This window comes from Corvus cornix, chromosome 1A, assembly GCF_000738735.6.
Source record: "Corvus cornix cornix isolate S_Up_H32 chromosome 1A, ASM73873v5, whole genome shotgun sequence".
NCBI lineage: Eukaryota > Metazoa > Chordata > Aves > Passeriformes > Corvidae > Corvus > Corvus cornix.
The window spans coordinates 49,812,404-49,833,014 of NC_047057.1; the positions used below are offsets into that span (position 1 = coordinate 49,812,404).

General features: G+C 45.2%; 1 protein-coding gene across 4 annotated transcripts in view; it reads right to left on the minus strand.

Moving 5' to 3' along the window:
• Positions 1–20,611, minus strand: part of LOC104696530 (voltage-dependent T-type calcium channel subunit alpha-1I) — a 160,201-nt gene that overhangs the window by 41,030 nt on the left and 98,560 nt on the right. For all 4 annotated transcript variants that reach the window (XM_039571001.1, XM_039571003.1, XM_039571002.1 and 1 more), the window contains 3 exons: positions 6,543–6,702; positions 4,048–4,363; positions 3,281–3,373 (listed from right to left, as the gene is read on the minus strand). In XM_039571001.1, the coding sequence (XP_039426935.1) occupies positions 3,281–3,373; positions 4,048–4,363; positions 6,543–6,702 (569 nt within the window). The remainder of the gene's footprint in view (positions 1–3,280; positions 3,374–4,047; positions 4,364–6,542; positions 6,703–20,611) is intronic.

The window sequence follows — 20,611 nt, forward strand, 5'->3', positions numbered from 1 at the left end:
AACTCTCAGGCCCTGCTGAGCTTGGCACTGCTTCCCAGCCAGGAGAAGGGCAAGAAGGGTCCCAGAAGGCTCCTAATTGAGCGATTCGTCTCAGCTGGCTGAGCAGAGAGACGGGGAAGTGTCGGACATGGAGTCAAAGCATCTGACAGAAGCAGATGGAGACCCTTGATTCAGAGCCCTAACACAGGGTCCCTTTCAGCCCTGAGACTAAGCTGTGCTTTGATAAAGCAGATCCTGGCCTCATTCAGCCCAAGGTTCAAGCCCTATCTCTGCAATATCTAACAAAATCTGACTAGTGCTGCAGATGCTGACTTGTCAATTACTTTCACTGCTTCTGCCTGAATGTCCAGCTTGCCCTCTGAGGCCCACATGTGTAAGCACAGAGCACTTCAAGGAGCCTCTGAGTGCTGCAATGCAGATGCCAGTCTAAGAGTTCAGAAGAGCTCACTCATCCAGGAGCCACAGCAATGGCTGAGTAGCTGGAGAGGTGTCAAAGAGACAGCTGGACCTCAAGCAGGAAATCCCAAATGAAACACTGATCCAAGAGCAGGGAGCAGTCCTTCCTTCGTATCACATCCCTGACCCCTGGCCAAAGGGGAAGCAATTTAAAATCTAGTGAATACATAAAATGCTTTTTCCAGGTTGTTCTACAAGGCTTCTCAGAGTGCCAGGGTCAGTCAGCACCCTTCCCCTCAGAGGAGCACATCTATGCAGGATTTCTAACTGTGCTAGGAGTACATCCAGGTGGTGGAGCCTTCTTCCTGCCATATGAGCAGTAGCAGGTAATGCCCTTATGTGGGTGTTTGCAGATATCATTGTAGGAAAGAAATCATGGATGAAAGCACAGCTCTGGAGAGAAGCTGCAGAGATCTAGCCCCAGAAGACTGAGTCTGAGCCAAGGCTAGAATGTGTGTGGAAAAGCAAAGAGTCAGAGCTTAAAGTATGACTGTCAGAACAATTCTGCTTAGAAACACGGGCCTTTCAACCATGGAGAAGGAGGGAAGCATAAAGGCTGGAAGGGTGATACTTCATGAGACTTAAAGAAAGATTATCATTTCTATATGAAGATTCAGACAGAAAATGCAGCCAAGTGATAGTGAGTTTACACTGTGGCTATGTGCTGCAAAAGGTGTATCACACACACCAAGTAGGTAGCAGAAAAGCTAAATACTTCCTTGGCCTAACTCCGCCAAAGGCAAAGAAAATATTCCACCTAGCATATGGCTCCTTTGTTCTCAGCAGACCCCAAAGTAACCTGAGATTAATGTTCTTCTGTGTTTCACAGAAATAAACCTATATGGCTTCTGCAAATGAGGAGGGAGTGTCTAGAAATGTCAATGACACTCTGCAGTAACATCTCAGGTGGAATGTTTAATTGAGGGTTTTCGGTGCCTGCAAATCCAGAGACAAAGTTTGAATCACTGTGAATCCACATGATGTGAGCCAGCACTGGAAGGATACTTAGAAACCAAAAATATGGTGACAGAATTTCTGTAGTTTGACATGTGGGGGGAGGGGCAGTTTCTGGAACTGGCCTACAAAAGACTGGGTATGTTGTGCCCCAGTGGTTAAACACTGACCCTGCACAGTCCTTCCTGCCTCTGGGAGAGACTGTGGCTGTGGGACAAGGAGTAAAGTCTGTGTCTAACTGCATATTCTACAAACTGGCGTATCCTGACCATGCTGCTCAAAGTCAAAATGCAGGTGGGTACTAAATATCTGTTACATCGTGGGGTATATGAACAAACTTCATGGGAAATGAAGAATTTTCTGAACTCACAAAAAGCAGTGGATGTTCAGTTTGCCCTTGAGAACAGAGCTTTTGGAAACTCCCCCCTGTCACCCCATCCTGTGCAATCACATCTCTGCACTGTCTCTTTGGGACTCTCCAGCCTCGAAGTAAAAGGAACATTCCTGAAGGTATATTTCACCTCTGCTGTCCAGGTTTCATGCTCCAGCCCACAGGGTCATATTTCTGTTATTCTCTCCTTGTCTTGCCCTTGTGAGTGTAGAAGGCCATAAGGCAGGGTGAAATCAAGGATACAGTAAGATTTTCATAAGTTGTCTGACCTGAATGGGCTAATAGATTTTTTTTTTTTTTTTTGGACCCTCCATATGTACAGGCTGCAGAATTTCTCACAGAAATGGATTAAAGTTTGCTTTTTCTCAAGTCATTGTATGCCAACTTGAATTTCAACTAGATCCTGTACTAGGTAAACCTGTTAGTTTTACTGGGTGACTTTGTCTAGAGATCCTATTTCTTGAAGGGTGTGGCCTCACAGGACAAGTGTTGGATGAAGATCAGAGTCTTAGCCAGGACCCATTCATCAGCCCATCCAAATGCACGTAGGTCTTGGAAATACACACTGAGGTCCTTGCTTAGTGACCTGGAACGAAATTGCATCTACCAGGTACAGATTTTATACTTCCCATAATTCATCCTATGTCTTTCTATTTCACTTTTTGGTCCCCCAGGTGAGCAAAGTGCAAGAGCCTTCACAAAAACAAAATCCCTCCTTGTTAGAAACAGACTATTCCCTCCAAAAAAATGCACTTATGCAAGGGAAGCCTGAGGAATGGAGAGGCAGTGGCACCATGTTTCTCAACTCTCATCCCAGGTCCAGATAATAAATATCCTCACAGAAAACCAACCTTCAAACTTCATTTGCATAAGTCCACAGGGTTTATAAACTGCTTATTAAGTTCTCATCGCTGACACACTTCTCTCTTTCCATCCCACCAACCACAAGCGATCTCACACAGCCAGTTTATTTTGGACTGCTGACACTTTCGGAGCAGTAGTTCCTTTTTGTTCACGGTGAGGAAGTAATTCAGCGTGACAGACCCTGAATCTAACAAAAAGTGAATCTGAGACTCTGAACCTGATAAATCCAGGTGCTGCCAAAAGCTCCTGGCTCAACATGGCTCAAAAATTACTCAAGAGCTTAAAATATATAGAGACCAAGTAGAAGAGCAGAGAAAGAATTGGCTTTTAAGCCAACTGGTTTGGTGAATTTACTTTGCAAGAAGATCTGCCAGTGAGAACATTATTCTACACTGGGCATGTATAACTTTAGAAATCAATTCTAAGTATGTTTTTGAGTGAAATATAATAACTTGGCTGATAACTATGTATGTGATCCTGCTGCAGACTCTTGGTGAAAATCAACTAGCTGGATTTCTGAGACTCCTAGAATGCCCAGGATCTGTGTTGATCTAAGACCTGTTTTTTGTAGGCTCTTAGCTTGCATTGCTGTCATTCATCAAACCTTATACTTACGATTATCAACAAGATAAAGTAGATAAAATTGTAGAAGGAATGGGCATCCATCACATAGTACATGATCTCCACCCACCCTTCCAGTGTGATCACCTGCAAAGACGAACAACAAGAGAAACAGGAGGGAAGCAGTATTCCAGAGTTCACTCCTCAGTGTATACAAGCAGATACTGGCAGGACGGTTGCAACCCAAGAAAGGTGAGAAACAACAATTCATTTCAACGAAGCCAAATTTCCATCTTGGGAAATCAGCATGGTACTGCTTGGTGACACTGGCATACTGTCAAAGCCTGTGAGATCATTCTAGTCCACAGCAGGAATATTCCATTAAAATAGTTCATTTCCCTGGATCGCAGCAGGGGAAAACCCGCAGCAGGTTTCTGTGCCCCTTGGACTGGACACCGCGTACAGCCGGAGGAAAAGAAAAAAGCATGGAATTTAGCTCCCATCTGCAACGTGTACTGGGAATTTAAAAAAAACCCAAAACTTCCTTTACTATAGTTGTCTGGACTGAAAGGGAAACTGATACAAGTCAGGCTGAAGAATGGAGCTTATTTCAGCAAGCACCTGGAACTGCTCTGTGTCCCTCCCCACCTACAGGAACACTGTTCGTGTGTGTGCTGTCTCCCTTACCAGGGGAGTTGCAAGGCCCTTTACTTTGCACCTCTGTCACACCCTGCAGAAATTACCACCGGAGCCCAGAATGACTGGGTTTGAAAAACAGAAAAATAAGCTTGAGCCTTGTAAGGAGGCGAACTCAGACTTACCTGAAATATCACGATCCAGGCGTAGCCAATGTTGTCAAAGTTGATGGCACCCTTGTGCGGGTTGGCGTTGCCGGTGCGGCACACGTTGTAGTACTGGTTCCAGTTCACACACATGCCACTGATATTGAACTCCTGCCGGACTGAATTGTAATAATAATAATCATCCTTGTCCAAACAACACTCATGGCCTCGCTCCTTCAGTGGGGGTATTTCGTGACAGCCCATAATTCCATTGTCTCCTGACAGCGAGCAGATAAAGGGCATCTCGTCATCTTCCTCTGGTTGGTAATAAGGGGGCAGGACAATGTCACCTTGTCTGCAAAAGAACCCACAGTCAAATTTCCTGTGACAGAGAGTTTCCTATCAGTGATACTGGTGGAGCTGGGACCCTCCATTCTGACATAGGGACTGCATTGGGTAGGGGATTTCCAGATTTATTGCCTCAGGAGAAGAGGAAGAAAGACAGGGCTCCTGAAAACCAGAACATTTCTAGGGTGAGTCCCCAGCCTTCAGAGTTTTTCCTGCCATCAGATCACCCCAAGCCAAATTACACAATCTGCTTGCATGAAGGTGAAGAAAAGCTGGAATGCAGAGATTTGCAGTCTGATCACTCTCCCCATTAACATCAAAGCTAAATCAGATGCAATGACATTAAGGAAGTTCATCAGGCTTTACTGTAATATGTTCATATATGTAACTGCTGATGGACATGTTTTGTAACATTTGGTAGTGAACCTTCTGTACTTCTAAAAAAAAATCCAGTTCATGCATAATTAACGTTGCACAGATAAGCCTTAAAATTTGGAAATGGAAAGATAAAATTGACTTAACCTTAACTTTGACTCCTCCTTGACAGCTGGCATTATGGGTGCAATGTTTCATGACAAGTTCATGTCTTTTTTCCAAATAATGCAAGCACCTTCCAAATGCATGAATAATTAAAATCATCTATGCTTGCCTAGCTGGAGATGAGCTAATATCAGAAAAGTGAAAGGTGGAGATAAAAAAAAATTGGATTAAACTTTATCTGGAGTATTCCTTGCAGTGCTACAATGCACAACTTTCACGTTGTGCAAACGCAGACTTTTTCACAAAGTGTCATTGGAAGAGGACAGGTGTTGATGAAAAAGAAAAGACAGTCTCTGATTCTTAACTAAGTAGGACTAAACTACAAAGATATGTTTTAACTCATCCTCATCATTGGTGCATGGGTACCTTCAGAATTGATTTCCCCAGTAACAGTCAGCCAAATATTTTCTAATATCTGCACTGTGAAGGCTGTGGCCCCAATTCACTTCTCAGTTACATCAACTCTGCATGGATGTAATTACACTCATTAAAGAAGTGCTACTCCTGATTTACATAAAGGACAATCATCCTAAACATTAGTTTTCCCCCAAGGAATAAACACAGAAAATGCCTGCTTTAAGCAGCTCCTACTCTGCAACTCCACTGCTGTTCTGCACATTGTATTTTCACACATTTTCTTTCCAATTTGAGATGATCTAAAGCTTCAGAACTGTTTAATCAGTCTAAACTGATCTACAGCTCTAGGTTTTCTTTAAGTAGTCTACACTGATAGCACACCTGGGATTAGCACACGGTTTTAAGAAAACATTTTAAAGCCTGAGATCTACTAAAGCCAGAAAGTCAACAGGAGGAGCTGTGCCCTGAAACTGGGTAATCGGAGAATTCATGGCAGGCAGGAGCTTTTCCACCCCACTGCCTGTGGGAGGAGTAAAGCTGTGCTCTGCAGGCTCGCCCCTGAACCCCCCCGAATAAACCTCAGATACCTGTAATTGACCCCTGTGTGGCTCCAGGCTCTCTTTGCCAGAACTGTTCCCATGTTTCCCCACGAGTTTTTTGTCCCATTCAAACATTCATTCTTTGCTTTCAGATGCTCTCACTTCTACTAACCCGGCTGTGGGACACCTCTCCCACCAGCCCTCTGTCCCCTCCCCATGGTACTGGCCACATGCAATCCTGCTCCTGAAGTTTTCTAGTAATTTCTCAGTGTCCCTCCAGAGTTAATGCACCACCGTCCAAACAGTGACCCCAGCTCCATTTTGGAGGCGCCAGAGCTGTCCCTGGATGCCTCAGGAAGCACTATGGCTTTCTGTAAGACTCCTGTGAGTGTTGTTTTCTGAAGAGGGAGGAGGTTCAGGAGAAAGGCAGCATGTTCCAGAGTTTCATGTCTTTTTGGGTGTAGGAGCACCATCCTGTATTACTGGGCATGGCTGGAGGGGGCAGCCATGCTAACCTGTGCCTCAATCAAATCCAAATGAGCCCTGTCACCTGCTGAGAAGACAGAAGAAAACCAGCTGTCTTTGCCGCCCTCCCTTTCCACTGCAAGATGTGACCAACACCCTGCACACTATCACCCCACACTTGGAGTAAGTGATACACAGAGAGCCTGGCAGAAGACATGAGCAGGCAGAGGAAAAGAGAAGCATCCCTGGAAGAAAGGAAGGAGATGTTGTCTCCCAGTCACTCACACTGTGAAGTTCTCCTCCATGAAGCAGCGGTTGCGGAGCAGCCCAGCCCACAGCTGCACCCCAATGATGCCGAAGATGAAGAAGACAAAGAAGCAGAGAAGAAGGACGTTCCCCAGCATGGGCAAGGTGTCCAGGAGCAAGTTCACAAGGATGCGCATGCCTGCAGGGGGAGAAGAGAACCAGAAGGAGCAAGTGTGGGACACAGGGATAGAGAAAGGGAGAGAGGAAGGGAAGGAGAAGAAAAGGAAAAAAGATTACAAGATAAGCATCAAAAAAATACTAATTAAAAAAAAAAGGCCCCATGAAAATAAAAGCAGAGTGTCAGAAATTAACTACTGTCCAAAGCAGGCCAGGTTTATGGTTATTGCCCTTTCTTGTCCTAACCTCTACTGACAGGCAGCCAGCAGAGCTGCTGTGGTGCTGTGATCTTTTCACCTTAGGCCTCCATCTGCAGCAGGGAAGAAAAGAGAATGAGACTTTTGGTGCCATCAGCTATCTGACTGACATCCCTTCCTCCCCTTTCCCTGCAGAAGGACAACAGAGTGACAACTGTCCCAAAGGGGCATGTCAGCTCAACAGCCCCATTATCCAATGGCTCGGACTGAAAGTCATCCCAGTACAACAGCTGCATGGTGCAACCTGTGAGATGAGACCTGGATTGACAGACCAAGGCCAGCCTGCCAGTGGGATGAACCTTTCCAGAACATATAAACTGACATAGATAATTGGGTTTTTATCAGTGAAAGTATCATCAAGAGACACTCATGTAGACCACAATTTCCTCCCCTGGCTAGTCATCGTGCCCCAATGGGGCTGGAGCACACAAGTAGCAGGCACAGCCCAAAATGCTTCCAGCACAGAATCTCTGCCCACTGCAAATGTTTCCAAAAAGAATTTTTTTTTACTCTCTAATTACCTAATGAATTGTTCATGTGGTTTTACTTTCCTCTTGGCTCTTCAGCTCACAGCCACAAGTAGAGGTAAACATAGTCTTGTTTCTCTGTGGAGCTAATGGCTTTTCCTCTGCTCTCCAGGGATGGTGAAAGTCTAGAAATTCTTCTGAGCATCACAGTACTGCCTTTACCCCTATGCACACCTCACGAGGTTGTCTCTCCTCATCTCCATGGAGGCCCCTCCCCCAGGTACCCAGAGAGTTCCTTCACTGAAGATTTTCCATGTAGGCCAGCAAATAATTAGCTAATTAGGTATTTATAACCAATTCATTACTTCAGATGGCAGTGGAAGGCAAAAGAGGAGGGGAAGATAAGATTAGGATTCTCTGACAGCCCTTTGAGACACAAGATAATCCCCCTTGTGTACCCAGCATCAAGTAATTACCACACAACACTATACATTATGCTTTGTGTCTATCCCCTGGACTGCTCACACCTCAGAGGGAAGTGGCACCTGGGGTGGGGCAGGCAGGCATGGAATTCACAAACACTGAAGGGAGAAGGAGAAGTGTGCCTGCTGTGGAACATCAGACTGGTTTAGATTAGTAGAGAATGTTTTGGGGACAGAGCAGGGTAGAAGAGACAGGAGTGGTATTTACAGGTAGGTGATGTGTAGGAGGGAGAAGATGCTTAATGGTGCTTACACAGGATTGTGAAGGATAATGGATGATGGCACTATCTCCAAGACCAGGCTAGGGAGCAGTAGCTGAGCCCTGCTGCCTGGCTGTCCAGCTGTGTCACCAGCCACCATGTAAGGCAGCTTCTAGACGAGTACATCAGTAACTCAGCAGAGCTGGGGCACGGCTCCAGCCACTCACTGGGGATCGCAGCCATGCCCTGAGTCACTGGCAGCTCTCTGACCTCTCAGCACACCAAGTCCAACAGCGCAGCCACAGTGCCCTGCTGTGGGCCACTGTGACCTGCTGGGCCCTGAAGAAATGCTCTGGAGAGTACAGAGACTTCAAGACCGTGCACCCTCACTGTAGTGCTGCGTTCCTGGCATTAATGTTGCGTCACAGAACGAGCTCAGTAGTTCCCATAAACTGTCCTGGTTGGTACATTAGGGAGAGCCAAGTGACATGGGAAGCTGTGCCAGTAATGCTGCAAGAGGGGGTGATCAGTTGATGTCAGATCAGTTGATGCTAGCTCCACTTCAGAGCTGGGTAATGGGAGAAGTGAGGCTGCCCTTATGCTGAAATGCAGAACAGACAGAACAGACATTCCCACCAGGATTTTACAGACAGCACGCTTGTTGGGTCAGAATTTGCAAAAATTGACTTTGTCTATGTTCCAAGAGAAAGCAAGTGATGTGCAAAACTTGTCTGCCTTTTCCTTTTCTGCCTGCCCATACGTTCTCCATCCTGACTCTCACAGGGAGTACTGATGGTACAAGATTATGCTCTCCACAGCGCTAAGATCATAGCTATTGCCCTCATGTTAGGCCTTCTGGGGAATGTGGAGCCATGACCCAAGAACTGGCAGGTAACCCCACCACTTGGCGTCTTTTCCACCTCACAAAGAATTTCAGCATTAACAGGTCCTAAGTCCAAGTGAAACAAATGAGGTTTTTTTAATTTCACAGTTAGACAGATTAATCTTTCTCTTTCTATTGATGCAGACTGTGGAGATGAGATTGGCTCTTCAAAATGAGGAACACTGAATTTACACCCATCCAGATGTTCAAACATCAGTTGCAATTGCAGGAGAAAGAAGGAGAAAGCCTGAAAGGCCTAAGGATAACAGGTGATGATTTACCATAGAGCCTGGTGGCCAAAACAATGAGGTCTCCAAAGCAACTGCCCAACAATGGAAATGGGCAGTACAGCTTTGGGAGTATTCTGTTTTGGGGTACTGGGATGCCTCCCTTTTCCAAAGGGCCCTCACTGGACAAGCTGCCATCCACAGCAACATCTGTGCATCTTGCATAACAAATTCTGAAAGGTGCTGGAAAGCCAGTTCTTCATCAAAATCCTGCTGCTGCCTTCTTCCCACCTTCTGCTGCCTCTACCTGCTGCTCTGCCACTTTACTTTTCTCTTGCTGTGCCTACAACTCCTCTCTGCCTCTGTGCTGCTCCTCAGCTCATGCGCACACTTTTCCTGGCCTCCCTCCCCACTGCTGCCTTTCCCCACATCCCCATTTGTCCTTTACCATTGGCAGAGCTGAAGCCATGCTGGCTCACAGTAAGGAGGGGATATGAAAGGGACAGTGACCTTTTCTGAAGCATCCTTTGTAAAAAGGGAAATGCTGCTCGAGAAGAGAAAGGAAGAGAGGCTGGGCAGTCTGGAGGAAGAGCGAGGAGGGAGAGCATTGATGAAACAACATTCAGCAACCAAACAGCCTTCCAGGGCATCAAATATGAAAAGGTTTTGCTCTTCAAGGGAAATAAAAGCTAGAAACATTAAATATTCATGAGTGCCAGGTGTGGGCTCAGAAAGATCTTTTCTCCACTCACTCTGACCAGGAGACCAGGGGAAGGGAGGAAATGAAATGGCCTCGGCTGTGGGCAGCCAAGGAAGGAACCTCACGATGCTCACATAATGCTTCCCTGCTGCTCACCCATGCCCTTGGGCAAGGGGTAGAGAAGGTGCTCGATGGTACCTCGAAGGCAGGGCTGCTTCTGGTAAGATATCCCGCAGGAGCGAAGCCACAGACGCGTTCACCACTCACACACAGCAGGAGATGGGGGGAAATTATGCCACAGGAATGAGAAAGGGTGGGAAGGTGAGAGAAGTGCCAGGAAGTGACCTATCAGAAGGAAGCACAGGGCTGAGCAAAGTCTCTGAGCTCCCTCCGGGGTTTGGAAGAAGCAAATCGTCTGTCTGACCCTCTGGTGGCATCCAGAGGCCCTTCCAGACAAATTCTGCAGACACGATGGTGACCCTAGCTCCCTCCAGACACTTGCCATCAGCCCTGATTAGCCTGGCCACGGCGGCTAAGCGGAGCCGTCTGCCGTGCCCGCCCCGGGAGAGCGGCGGGGCCGGGCTGGGGAGGGGCTGCGGAGCCGCGGGCAGCGGAGCCCGCTGTGCGGGGCAGGTGTGCGGGGCAGGTGTGCCCGGCACGCCGCCGCCTCCCCTGCTCAGCAGCGCTGCCACTTCGCCTTCTCTCCCGCCTGCCTCCTCCCAAGCGCCAGGACCGACAGCGGAGCTGATTCACTCCCCAGCGCTAACCACCCTGTGATGCGAGCGGGGGAACTGCCTTAGAAGGGGTGAGAAACCCTGTTCTTTCTGGTTTTTTGTATCTCAGTCACCTCTGAGGCTCTCAGTCCTCCCCAGCTATAGCGTGAGGGACAAAGCCAATGCATGTGAAGTCAAAAGGAGATTGCAGCTGGAGGCAATCATTCCCTTGCTTGGGGTAAAGCAGATGGAGGAGAACATAATTCTCAGCACCCATCTCACCTGCATCGTGGACCAAGCTACCAGTTGTCATTTGAACTGGAACAAAACCAAATCTCCTTCCCATCAGCACTTGTGACTGTAGCTGGCAGGACATTCTGCAGAACACAGAGACTGAAGTGTCATTATGTCCCTCAGCCAGGCTGCTTGTCCAAGCGTGCCTTCTTTCCTTCCTCCCCTGCCCCAGGACGCATGGCAGTCCATCCAGCTAGCATGTGCTTGGCAGGATTTTCCTGTGCATGCTCCTTTATGGAAATTTTCAGAACTGAGGAACCATTCCAGCAGATAGATTGTGCAAAAAGTACACAGAGAGAAACATGCACCTTTTTTTTTTATTTTGCAGCCAACCCCTGTAGTTAAAATAATCTTGGTTTATGTGCACAGTGCAAGCTGGTGCTCCAACTTATGGCCGTCCTCACTGATCTCTTGCTGACCTGAAGCTTAGCTGTCATTTCACACTTTGCATTCATAAACATCAGCTCAAACATGGGGCCAAACTACTGCCAAGAGACACCAATCAGCTGTGGGTCCAACAGCAGACACACTGCCAAGCTCACCGATATTATAGCCCACAGCTTCCCTCGCCATGCAGATCTTTTCCCTTTGCTGCATTCCCCCTAACTGAGGCCTCTTCTGCAAACAACACGTGCAAGCTAAAGGAGTTCAGCTGGAAGAGCCAGTGTGCAGCTCCAGATGCTTTGTCCTCAAGCTGCAAAGCCAGCCTCACTCACGTTGCAGACCATCACTGCCTGCTTTACACCAAGGCAAGAGAGAACATGTCCAGACAGATGGCCAGACCCAAATTAAATTAACTCTGTGGAAAGACAGGTCCAGTTGAGGTACCAGATGAGGTACTGAGAGACCTTAAGCCAGTTCTGCTGCTAAGGAAAAACTGCCCCAGACATGCTGACCTCATTCAGAGAAACTCAAAGTCTTCCCATTGATCTCTTTGTCAGGTTCTGGGTGTATTTGCAGGATACATTTAGAGTTGGGGGTTTAGCTCTTGCAGATGTTCAGCATGACCCATAGCTCAGGAGCACTGGTCAGTTCCTCACCAACTCCTCACTCTTGCCTTACCAGCAAGCAAAGGCTTCTAGAATCCCTGACTGGCTCAGACACTTCATCCTACACAGCTTGTTGATGACATAACCTCAAATTATCTTTATCACTCCTCAGTGTAACCACAGAAGATATCAAAACATGACATTTCCAGCACTTAAAAAGCTTCACCCAGTACAAAGAGCTGTTGTTCATTTTTTCAGTAGCATGGGCACACCAAGCCTCATCTTCATACAGTGACTTGCCTTAGAATACTGAATCAAGGTTAAACATTAAGTTCCCCTAAGTCCTCACCTTCAAAGTACTCCTCAGCTTAAGCCTGAGGTAGTCAAAAGGCAGACTAAAACTCTAGGAAAAAACTGTTGGCCAGAGCTTCACCCTGCTGGAACAACAGATCTTTCCAGAGTAGGCTTAGAGTACACTCATATAAGAGAAAAATCTCTCTTTAAGCTTGCTCCAAGGCTGTAGAAACAATTTCCTTGGGATCCAGGGACTAACACAGACCTCACCTCTTTTCAGTCAGAGAGCAAGACATGGACCAGGTCACATCATGAGCATCAAAAAGAAAATGAAGAAGGGAGAAAAAATGCACCACTTATAACCCCTCCCAACAGACACTCAGCTAAAACAACCACCAAAAAGAGAGTGCAAATGAAACCAGAGATAAACTGTTTTCCTGAGGGGAAGAGGAGCAAATAAACACAGGCACTGCAGAGCCACAGTGCTCAGCAGGCTGCCAAAGGGGGCTCAGGTGGTGCTGCCAGGTGATGTGAAGAAGCAAGCTCGGAAGTGAAGCCTCCTAATTGCGGACCTGACCCCAGGCTTGCAGTGGCCTCAAGAAAGAGAGCAAAATCCAGAGCATTTACCTCGACACCTAAATGCTGACATTTCTAGGAAAAAGAGTGGCCAGTCTAAGCTTTTCTGTCATCCAAAAAGGAGACACCCAAGCTCTGCAGCAGGCTGCACCTTATTATGGATGCTGTAAGCCCAGCTATGGTTCGCAGATAACAGCAGAAAATTCCTCCTCCACAGGCAATGGCATTCAGTACGTGCCACCATAGCATGGTTGGTAGCCACATAATCCATGACATGAGCAGAAATGGATGCAGGCAAAGGTCCCAGTTAGCAGCCCCCTTCTTCACTCTCTTGCTGTTATCCCCTTGCAAGCTTTGGACTGTTAAGCAACCTTGTCTTGGAGAGTGATGACAGGTGTCAGATTATTTCTTAGAGAGGTGTCTCTCTGGGGGATTTCTGTCATTTTGTTCTTTTCTGTAATACTGAACATCTAATAAGCAACACCTACTACCACCTGCTACAGTAGTTCATTCACTGATCATCTCATTTTTTCCCCATTTATCACTGCAATGATGACTGCATTCACTTTCAGTGAAGAGTCTATTAAAAACATACAGCGCCAGCTTTTCTTTAAGAATTGCAGGAGCCACCCAACACCAGGGACAAAAGTCAAGTCCAGTGCTGTGGCTGCGAGCCACTTGCCTCCATTCCATAAATATCCTTAAGTTCTTTACACATCTCTAGTGCTGTCTAAGTGGGACAGTATAATGCAAAATATTATGTGAAAGAGCGTTAATGCAACTTCTGGTTAAGATTTAACAGGGCTAATTTCCTCTTGCTGTCACTAGCATGAATCATGTTTCTTTCTACTGCAGGCAATGACATGACGTTACATGAAATGAGTGCGAACAGGAGAATCGGTCCCAAAATACACAAAGATAGAGAAATTTAAGGTTATGATTGTAAATTGCCTTGCCCACACACACAAACTTTAATTTGCATTAGTGTAATATGACAGTATCATTCACCCCATAATACACTGTCATTATTGCTCACATTTCCATGGTATCCATTGCTTGATAGGTCCCATGGGACAGATTTTGCAAAACAGCTCAGCTCCCATTTAGGCAGCAAAATACATGGCTGGGCTTTTGTGAGCACTGTGTACACTGGAGGCTGAGCTTGTTTGAACAGGCAGCAGAATTGTCACAATGGGAGCTGTGAGGCACTAAGCATTTTTTAAAATTCTGGCTCTGCAGGTTCCCCTACAGGAGAAGAGAGAAATAAAGATTCCATCAAAGGTCTTTCTCTGACTGGTTTCTGTAATGTTTTGGTTTGGTTTTTTTCCAGGCTTGCTTTACTTCCAGTAACACGAATTCTGAAGTGCTATTACAGACTCTTGTGATTTTTATCGTCAGTCTTGGGAGGCATGGCAGAAACCTTCAGGTGTGAAATCTTGCTATGACTTGACAATCTCAGATTACAGAAAAAAACCCCCAACAAACCAAAGAAGAGAAGGTTCTATTCACCTCTACTATGGGTAGAAAAAAGATATGAGTACAGGTCTAGAGGTCTGAAAGACACAGGAAAAATAAATGTAATCTCTGATTGTTTTTCCTTTTCCTTTTTCAAATCTCATTGCTTTAAAGCCATCCAAAAAACCTACAAGCCCACAATTTGTGACTTTTGAATACTTGTTAATAACAGTGAAATTAAGTGGACTGGTTCAGAGAAGGAAATACTACTTTCTCCCATGAACCGTGACCACAAAAAATAGAAACTACGCAATGTATGGAACAAAACAAGGCATTTCCAGGTCTATATTTCCTGCATTTCAGTGTTTCCCAGATTCTTACCATGATGCTACATTACCAAATAATATAATTTTCGTTATGTTTAGGGGTTTTGCTCCTAAATTTATTTTGATTACCCAGTTAAACACCTGGCAATACACTGCACACTTGGAATCCACAAGAAAAACAGCACTGAGCTCAGACAACAAATAAATAAAATTGGAGCCTGTCTTCAGTGACTGAAGACTTAAATTAAGTACAGGAAAAAATTGTTTCCTGTAAGTTGTGAGGCACTGGAACATCCAGAGAAGTTATGGATGCCTCATCCTTGGCAGTGTTTAAGGCCAGGGTGAATGGGGCTCTGAGGAGCCTGCTGTAGAGGAAGGTGTCCCTGCCCATGGCTGGGGGGTTCTAACAAGATGATCTTTAAGGTCTCTTCCAACCCCAGCCATTCCAGGCTTCTCTGAAGGCTTCCTCCAGCACTACGAAATGTGGGTCTGGTTACAGACCAATTGGTTTGTTAAAAAGCTTCAGAGAAGCATTGATTTGCAAACCCATCCAGCATATTTGTGAGTCAATAAATCTTCTTTATACTATCCTTGACTTTGTATCGGTTTTGGTTTCCTCCGCCCCGCTTCTCTGCATTATCCTACACACAGAGGTGCATCAGGCCTTTGTGTGCTTTGCCTGGCAAACCCTACCACTTGCCTCCTGTGCATTTCTCTTTCCAGCCTCCCTTCTTTTCTGTTCTCACCTCTCTTGATCCTCATTCTGCTCTGCTCCCCTTTGCACCGTTTCCCTTTATCCTGAGCATTCCCATCTGATTTAGGGCTTGACTGAATTGATAGAGCTGCACATAGAGGACAGTGCAGCTCTGACTACAATTCCATCTCTGATCTGTCCGCCTCTTGGAGGAAAAGCGTCCTTTAATGGCATGCCCCAGGCATAAATCTCATTGCTCGATTCAGTGTTTTGCTCCATTTCGTTGGGAAGGGAGGACATAGACTGAACTTGACCCTAGTGGTCAAGTCCATTTCGTGTTGGCTTTTCTCCATCCTTTCCCTGCCCACCTGTCTGGGACAGAGCCTACAGAAAGCTGGCAGCTTCACCTTTAAATACATTTCAGTCACACAGCCTGACCAGGGAATGAAAAGGGCTTTGTGACCTCTTAACTTTTTTGTATGGGTGCTACAAGAGAACATCCCTCCTGTGCCTTTACTAACCTGCTCAGGCTGTATGTGGATAAATCTATGTGTATACACATTTGCACATGGTTGTGGGTGTGGTTTGTTTGTCACTGAGATGTGATAATAAATATTTACAGAGCACCTCATACAAAGAACTGTGAGTTGGGTAAGTTTAGATATTTGGAAAAATCAACTTTATCTGAGTTTCAGCTATTGCTTCACAAATAAAGCTGAGAGGGGGAAAAAACGTACTTCCAAAAGAGTCATTTGAAGAGTACATTTTTGAAAGGGAATCAGCATTGGAAGAGAACAAGCAAGTGACAATCCTCTTGCAAAAACACTGAAGCATCTGAAGCAAAGACCCTGTGGGGGGCATTTAGAAGAGAAATTTCATAATCCCTTTGCATTTCCAACTGCTAGGGCAGTACTGTGCCTGTCAAATGCACTTGGTTTTTGTCTGATCTAGCTGTAAATGAGACTGTTTTGCAGCCTAATATATCTCAGTCAGAAGCTCATTTCACACACGCTCATCAGTGAAATTAGTTCTTCAAAAACACATTTAGAGAAGCAAATGTCATCACTTTTCCCCCATGCCAAGTGCGGGGTTCGTAGCCAGATTACTCTGTTTTAGGCACTGTTACAGCGCCAAGCACAGGTAGCTTGGTGTGGAATACAGATTTAAAGCAGGCATATACACGTTAAACATCTGCTTTTCCCATTTCAGCACTCGGATGCTTATATATTATTTTTATATTGGTGCTTTGGTCTAGTGAGATGAATGCAGAGCTACAAGTTAGGAGTTGTCAGTTGTATTCCTGAGTCTGCTGGTGACACTCATTGGGTTCCACTAACCTGGTGTGAAGCATAAGAAAGACTAAAAATAACAAGCCATGGTTTATATCTTTGAGATCTGTAGAAGAAAAGTAGAAAAGTCCAGTCTATTTGGACCCATGGAGTTACTGTAATTACAATCATCAATAAAGAAAAATGGAACTAGACCAAGATTTTAGCACACAGCACTTGTACTAGGAAAAAAAAAAAAGTTATTTGATTGAAATAAAAACAATGCAATAGTTATTAAAACATTTAGCAAAAAAAAAAAAAAAGGAGGACAAGAAGAGAGGAAAGGATTTTTATACTAGAATGGCATGATTGAGGATTTCTGATTTTTAAACTTTTTTGTCAGGATCCAGTATAGGAAAAAACATCAAACGAAACAAACCACCTAAAATTAGGCAGCATAAAGCTGTATTAAAATGGATGAGAAAAGATTATTTTTGTTCTGACTGAAAAAAACACATCTAGAAAAAGCAGAACTTCCCACAAATCTGAAATTTTATTTTCTGTACACCTAGTAATAAGCATATAATGTTATTTTTCTGATACCTATAACTCCACATAAGTATCACTGCCACTTACATACAGAGTATTAGCACATATATACACTTTCTACCCCGTAAAGTTGCTCTGCAACAGATTCCTTCGCTTCCATACAGTGTGCTCAGCTGAAGAAATCTGCTTCCAATGATGAATCAGCTGCTAAATTGTAAGTAGAAAGTGGAAGACATCAAACATAATGCAAGGGCTCTTCTTTGCATAAGGCCAATGCGCCAAGAAAGAGTAAAATGAAGAAACATTTCCTTCTTCGACGTCAAAAAAACTTAATGAAAGAAGAGCAAGAATTTCAAATTACCAGAAATGATCACAGACTCACTGCTCAAAAGCAGGCAAAAAAAATAAAACAAAACCAGCCTCCCCCCCAAACCTTGTGCCTTGCCTTGAGAAGAAGCAACAAAAAAAGAGCCAGCACAAAAAGCAGTATTTCACCCAGCAACCTTCCACACAATCACAAGAGGATAAAAACCGATGGATGTGGAATTTCACCCCAAGACCGGGACACAGACATGCCCAGAGCAGAAAGCAACTACCTCTGACAGGGACCTGGAGGGTATTTTTTTACTCTTCACACTTCTTCAGTGACTTGCAGGACTTGTCACACCAGCTCATTGCCATGGAATTGAATCACATGGCAATAGGACCAGACAGATCTCTGATTTTTCATTTGCTGCATTTTCAAACATGACTCCAAAAGGCAGAGTTCCCGGGCTTGTAGTCAGGAATGCAAGAGATAAGAGGGAATGTTAATGAAGGTGTGATACATATTACAAGACGGGGGTGGCCTCATGTTCTCTCTAGTACACTCCAATGATAACATGAGAATGGAGGAATGATCAGGCAGGGCAGAACCCCAGGGTGCTTCAGACAGGAAATCTCAAATGGTCAGTAGCACATCCTGCTGAGAATTGCAAGAGATGCAATCAATTGCTGATAACCAGTAGCTAAAGATCAGCTCTAACCCCAAAGGAGGTTTGAAATCTAGAGGTGTCTCCATGTGAGCTCTCATGGAATGGTTTGGAAAGGACACTGAAGAACATCTACTTTCAACCTCCCTGCCAAGGACAAGAACACCTTCCATTAGTCCAGTTCCCCAAAGCCCTATTCAAACTGAACTTGAACACTTCCAGGGATGGGGCATCCCTTGAAAAATCCCGTTTTACTTCCTTTACTTGCACAGTGCCACTTCCCGCGGCAGCGAGCTTTACACCCTAACTACAAACTGGGTAGAAACTGTCATTCTTAATGGACATTTACCACCTTTTGGTTACACTGGATGTCCTTTTCTTCTTCTGTCATGATTCAGAGAGACTTTACATCCTCACATGCATCCTTTTTACCACAGATAATAAGTACAGCACTGGCAAATAGAATTTGCCAGCTCCTTGTGGGATATTGTTTCAAAGCCTCAGAAGTGTCACTGTGAGGAAGGGCTTTCAGTAGCATGTTAAGAATGAGCATGTGTAAGCAGAATTTAGACACATCCAATCTGGGAATTTGGGCATTTAAACTTCAGCCTTGCACACCTGCCAAGAATATAAAATAAGTTTATTGAACTTTTTCCTCTGCCATGTTGCTACTGTTTCCCTAGAAATTCCTTCTGAATATCCTCTCTCCTAATTTTCTGTTATAGCCTTTTTTTTTCCCCTTGCATCATGTAGTACGAAATTTCTCTCAAAATTCTCCAGAAATTTCTCACATAAGTATGTGGACTTTTCAAACAATGGCAGATTAGTAAAGTTCTTTGGGCACTAAATAATTTACCCTGACAGACCACTTGAGCACTCTTCCACTCATGCTCTAATCAGTCAGGTTCCCAATCTTTTTGTCCACTCTCCTGATAATAAACTGCCATTATTAAGTCCACACAGCCAGACTCCTCTGGGAAAATCAGTCCCTGCCTGGGTGTCCATGTGGGAGCCTTTGAAATGTCCAAGGCAAACACTGGGCCACCCTGTCCCATCACAGCCTTTGGGACATGGCTGAAAATCTGCCTTTAGGATTAACCACCCCCCACTCCTTGCCTCGCACCAGATATCTCACACTCACAACCACGACCTCAATTTCCCTCTACCTCCTGCTGTCCTATTTCCCACTTTTTTTGGCTACACCTGCAACACCTCCAGCTTGGTATCATCAGTACATCTCACTAATAGACTTTCCTGTTGCTTCAGATTAGTAATGAAGAACTTTAAAAAGACATTAAAAAAAGATTTGTGGCCAAAGGTCCCATTAATTATGTTTGTTGTGCCCCACTAGGCACCTTCTTCTAATGCAGCTCATTCCCATTTATCACAAGCCTTCATTTACAGCCTCTTTGCTAGTTTTCAGCCCTCAAGTCAATGCTTCCTCTCCCAGGAAATCCAGTTTCTTTTTTTTTTTTGTTTTAATTAATGGCAGGATGTCTTTCTTCCAAAATATTCTCTGCACATAACCACAGATTTATGTAGCAAGAAAAATACATAAAGATTTAACCACAGAGTGGAAATTAAAACAGCATCAATTTCATACAGGTGAAGCTCTATACTGATGAAAAGAGCAAACAGGCAGTGTCAGGGCAGGGACAGCCAGGGGGAATTCAATGGCATCTGCTCTGCAAAGGTCAGGAAAGAAGATGGAAAGTATCTCTGGTGCCTCTGCATGGATGGAGCAGGTCCCTGGTGGGTCAGTTCTGACATGGCTCACACTGTTCCTCCCTGGGGCAGCTCTGGCTGTTCCAGGAGATAAATAGGAATAATACAAAGCCTCAAGTTTCTGCCAGGCTCCTGGCCACCTTTGTCCAGCAATTAAAATGGCAGACACCTGTAAGGGTTAATTGGATCTCATTCCGGATGTTTCCATTTGCCTCCAAGGTAATGTCTACACTGATAATAGGCTTCAGGCTCTCAAAGCAGTCTTTCAGCACAAGCTCATGGCACGCCTGATGAAGGAGGGAGGAGAAGAGGCTGCACAACACAAGGATGGGGCTGCTGTCACATAGCTGCCCATATCTTCCTGGAAGGGGCGAGCCTGCCATGCACAGCCTCCAGGCCACCCCCTTACAGAAAGCTTCTACCCCAGGCCCAGGGCTGGCACCCAGCCCTCTCCTCTCTGGAGAAGGGCCAGAGAGATGGAGACAGACTGGGGGAGTTTTTTTGCTGACAGGGAATAGCCAAAAGCTTCTCTTGACCCTCGTCTTTATGATCATATGATGGACCTGTTACATTCCTGGCTGTTCTCTCAGTGCTCCAACCAGTGGATCTTTTGCCTGGTCCCCTCCTGCCATGCTGGGCACACAGGACTGTGCCTCAGTTTCTCCTTCACACCTTTCAGCACCTTCTTTTCAGGGCTATTGCTCAAAGATAAAAGTATATCCAGGAAGAGGGACAAGATCCCTCTTGGGCTTTGAATGGAGCCAGAGTCTCTGAAATTCACCTCCACAGCATGTTCAAGAAAGAGGTGATATCGTGAAAATGACTTTGGCACAAGGAAAAACATACGATGCAGACTAGGAG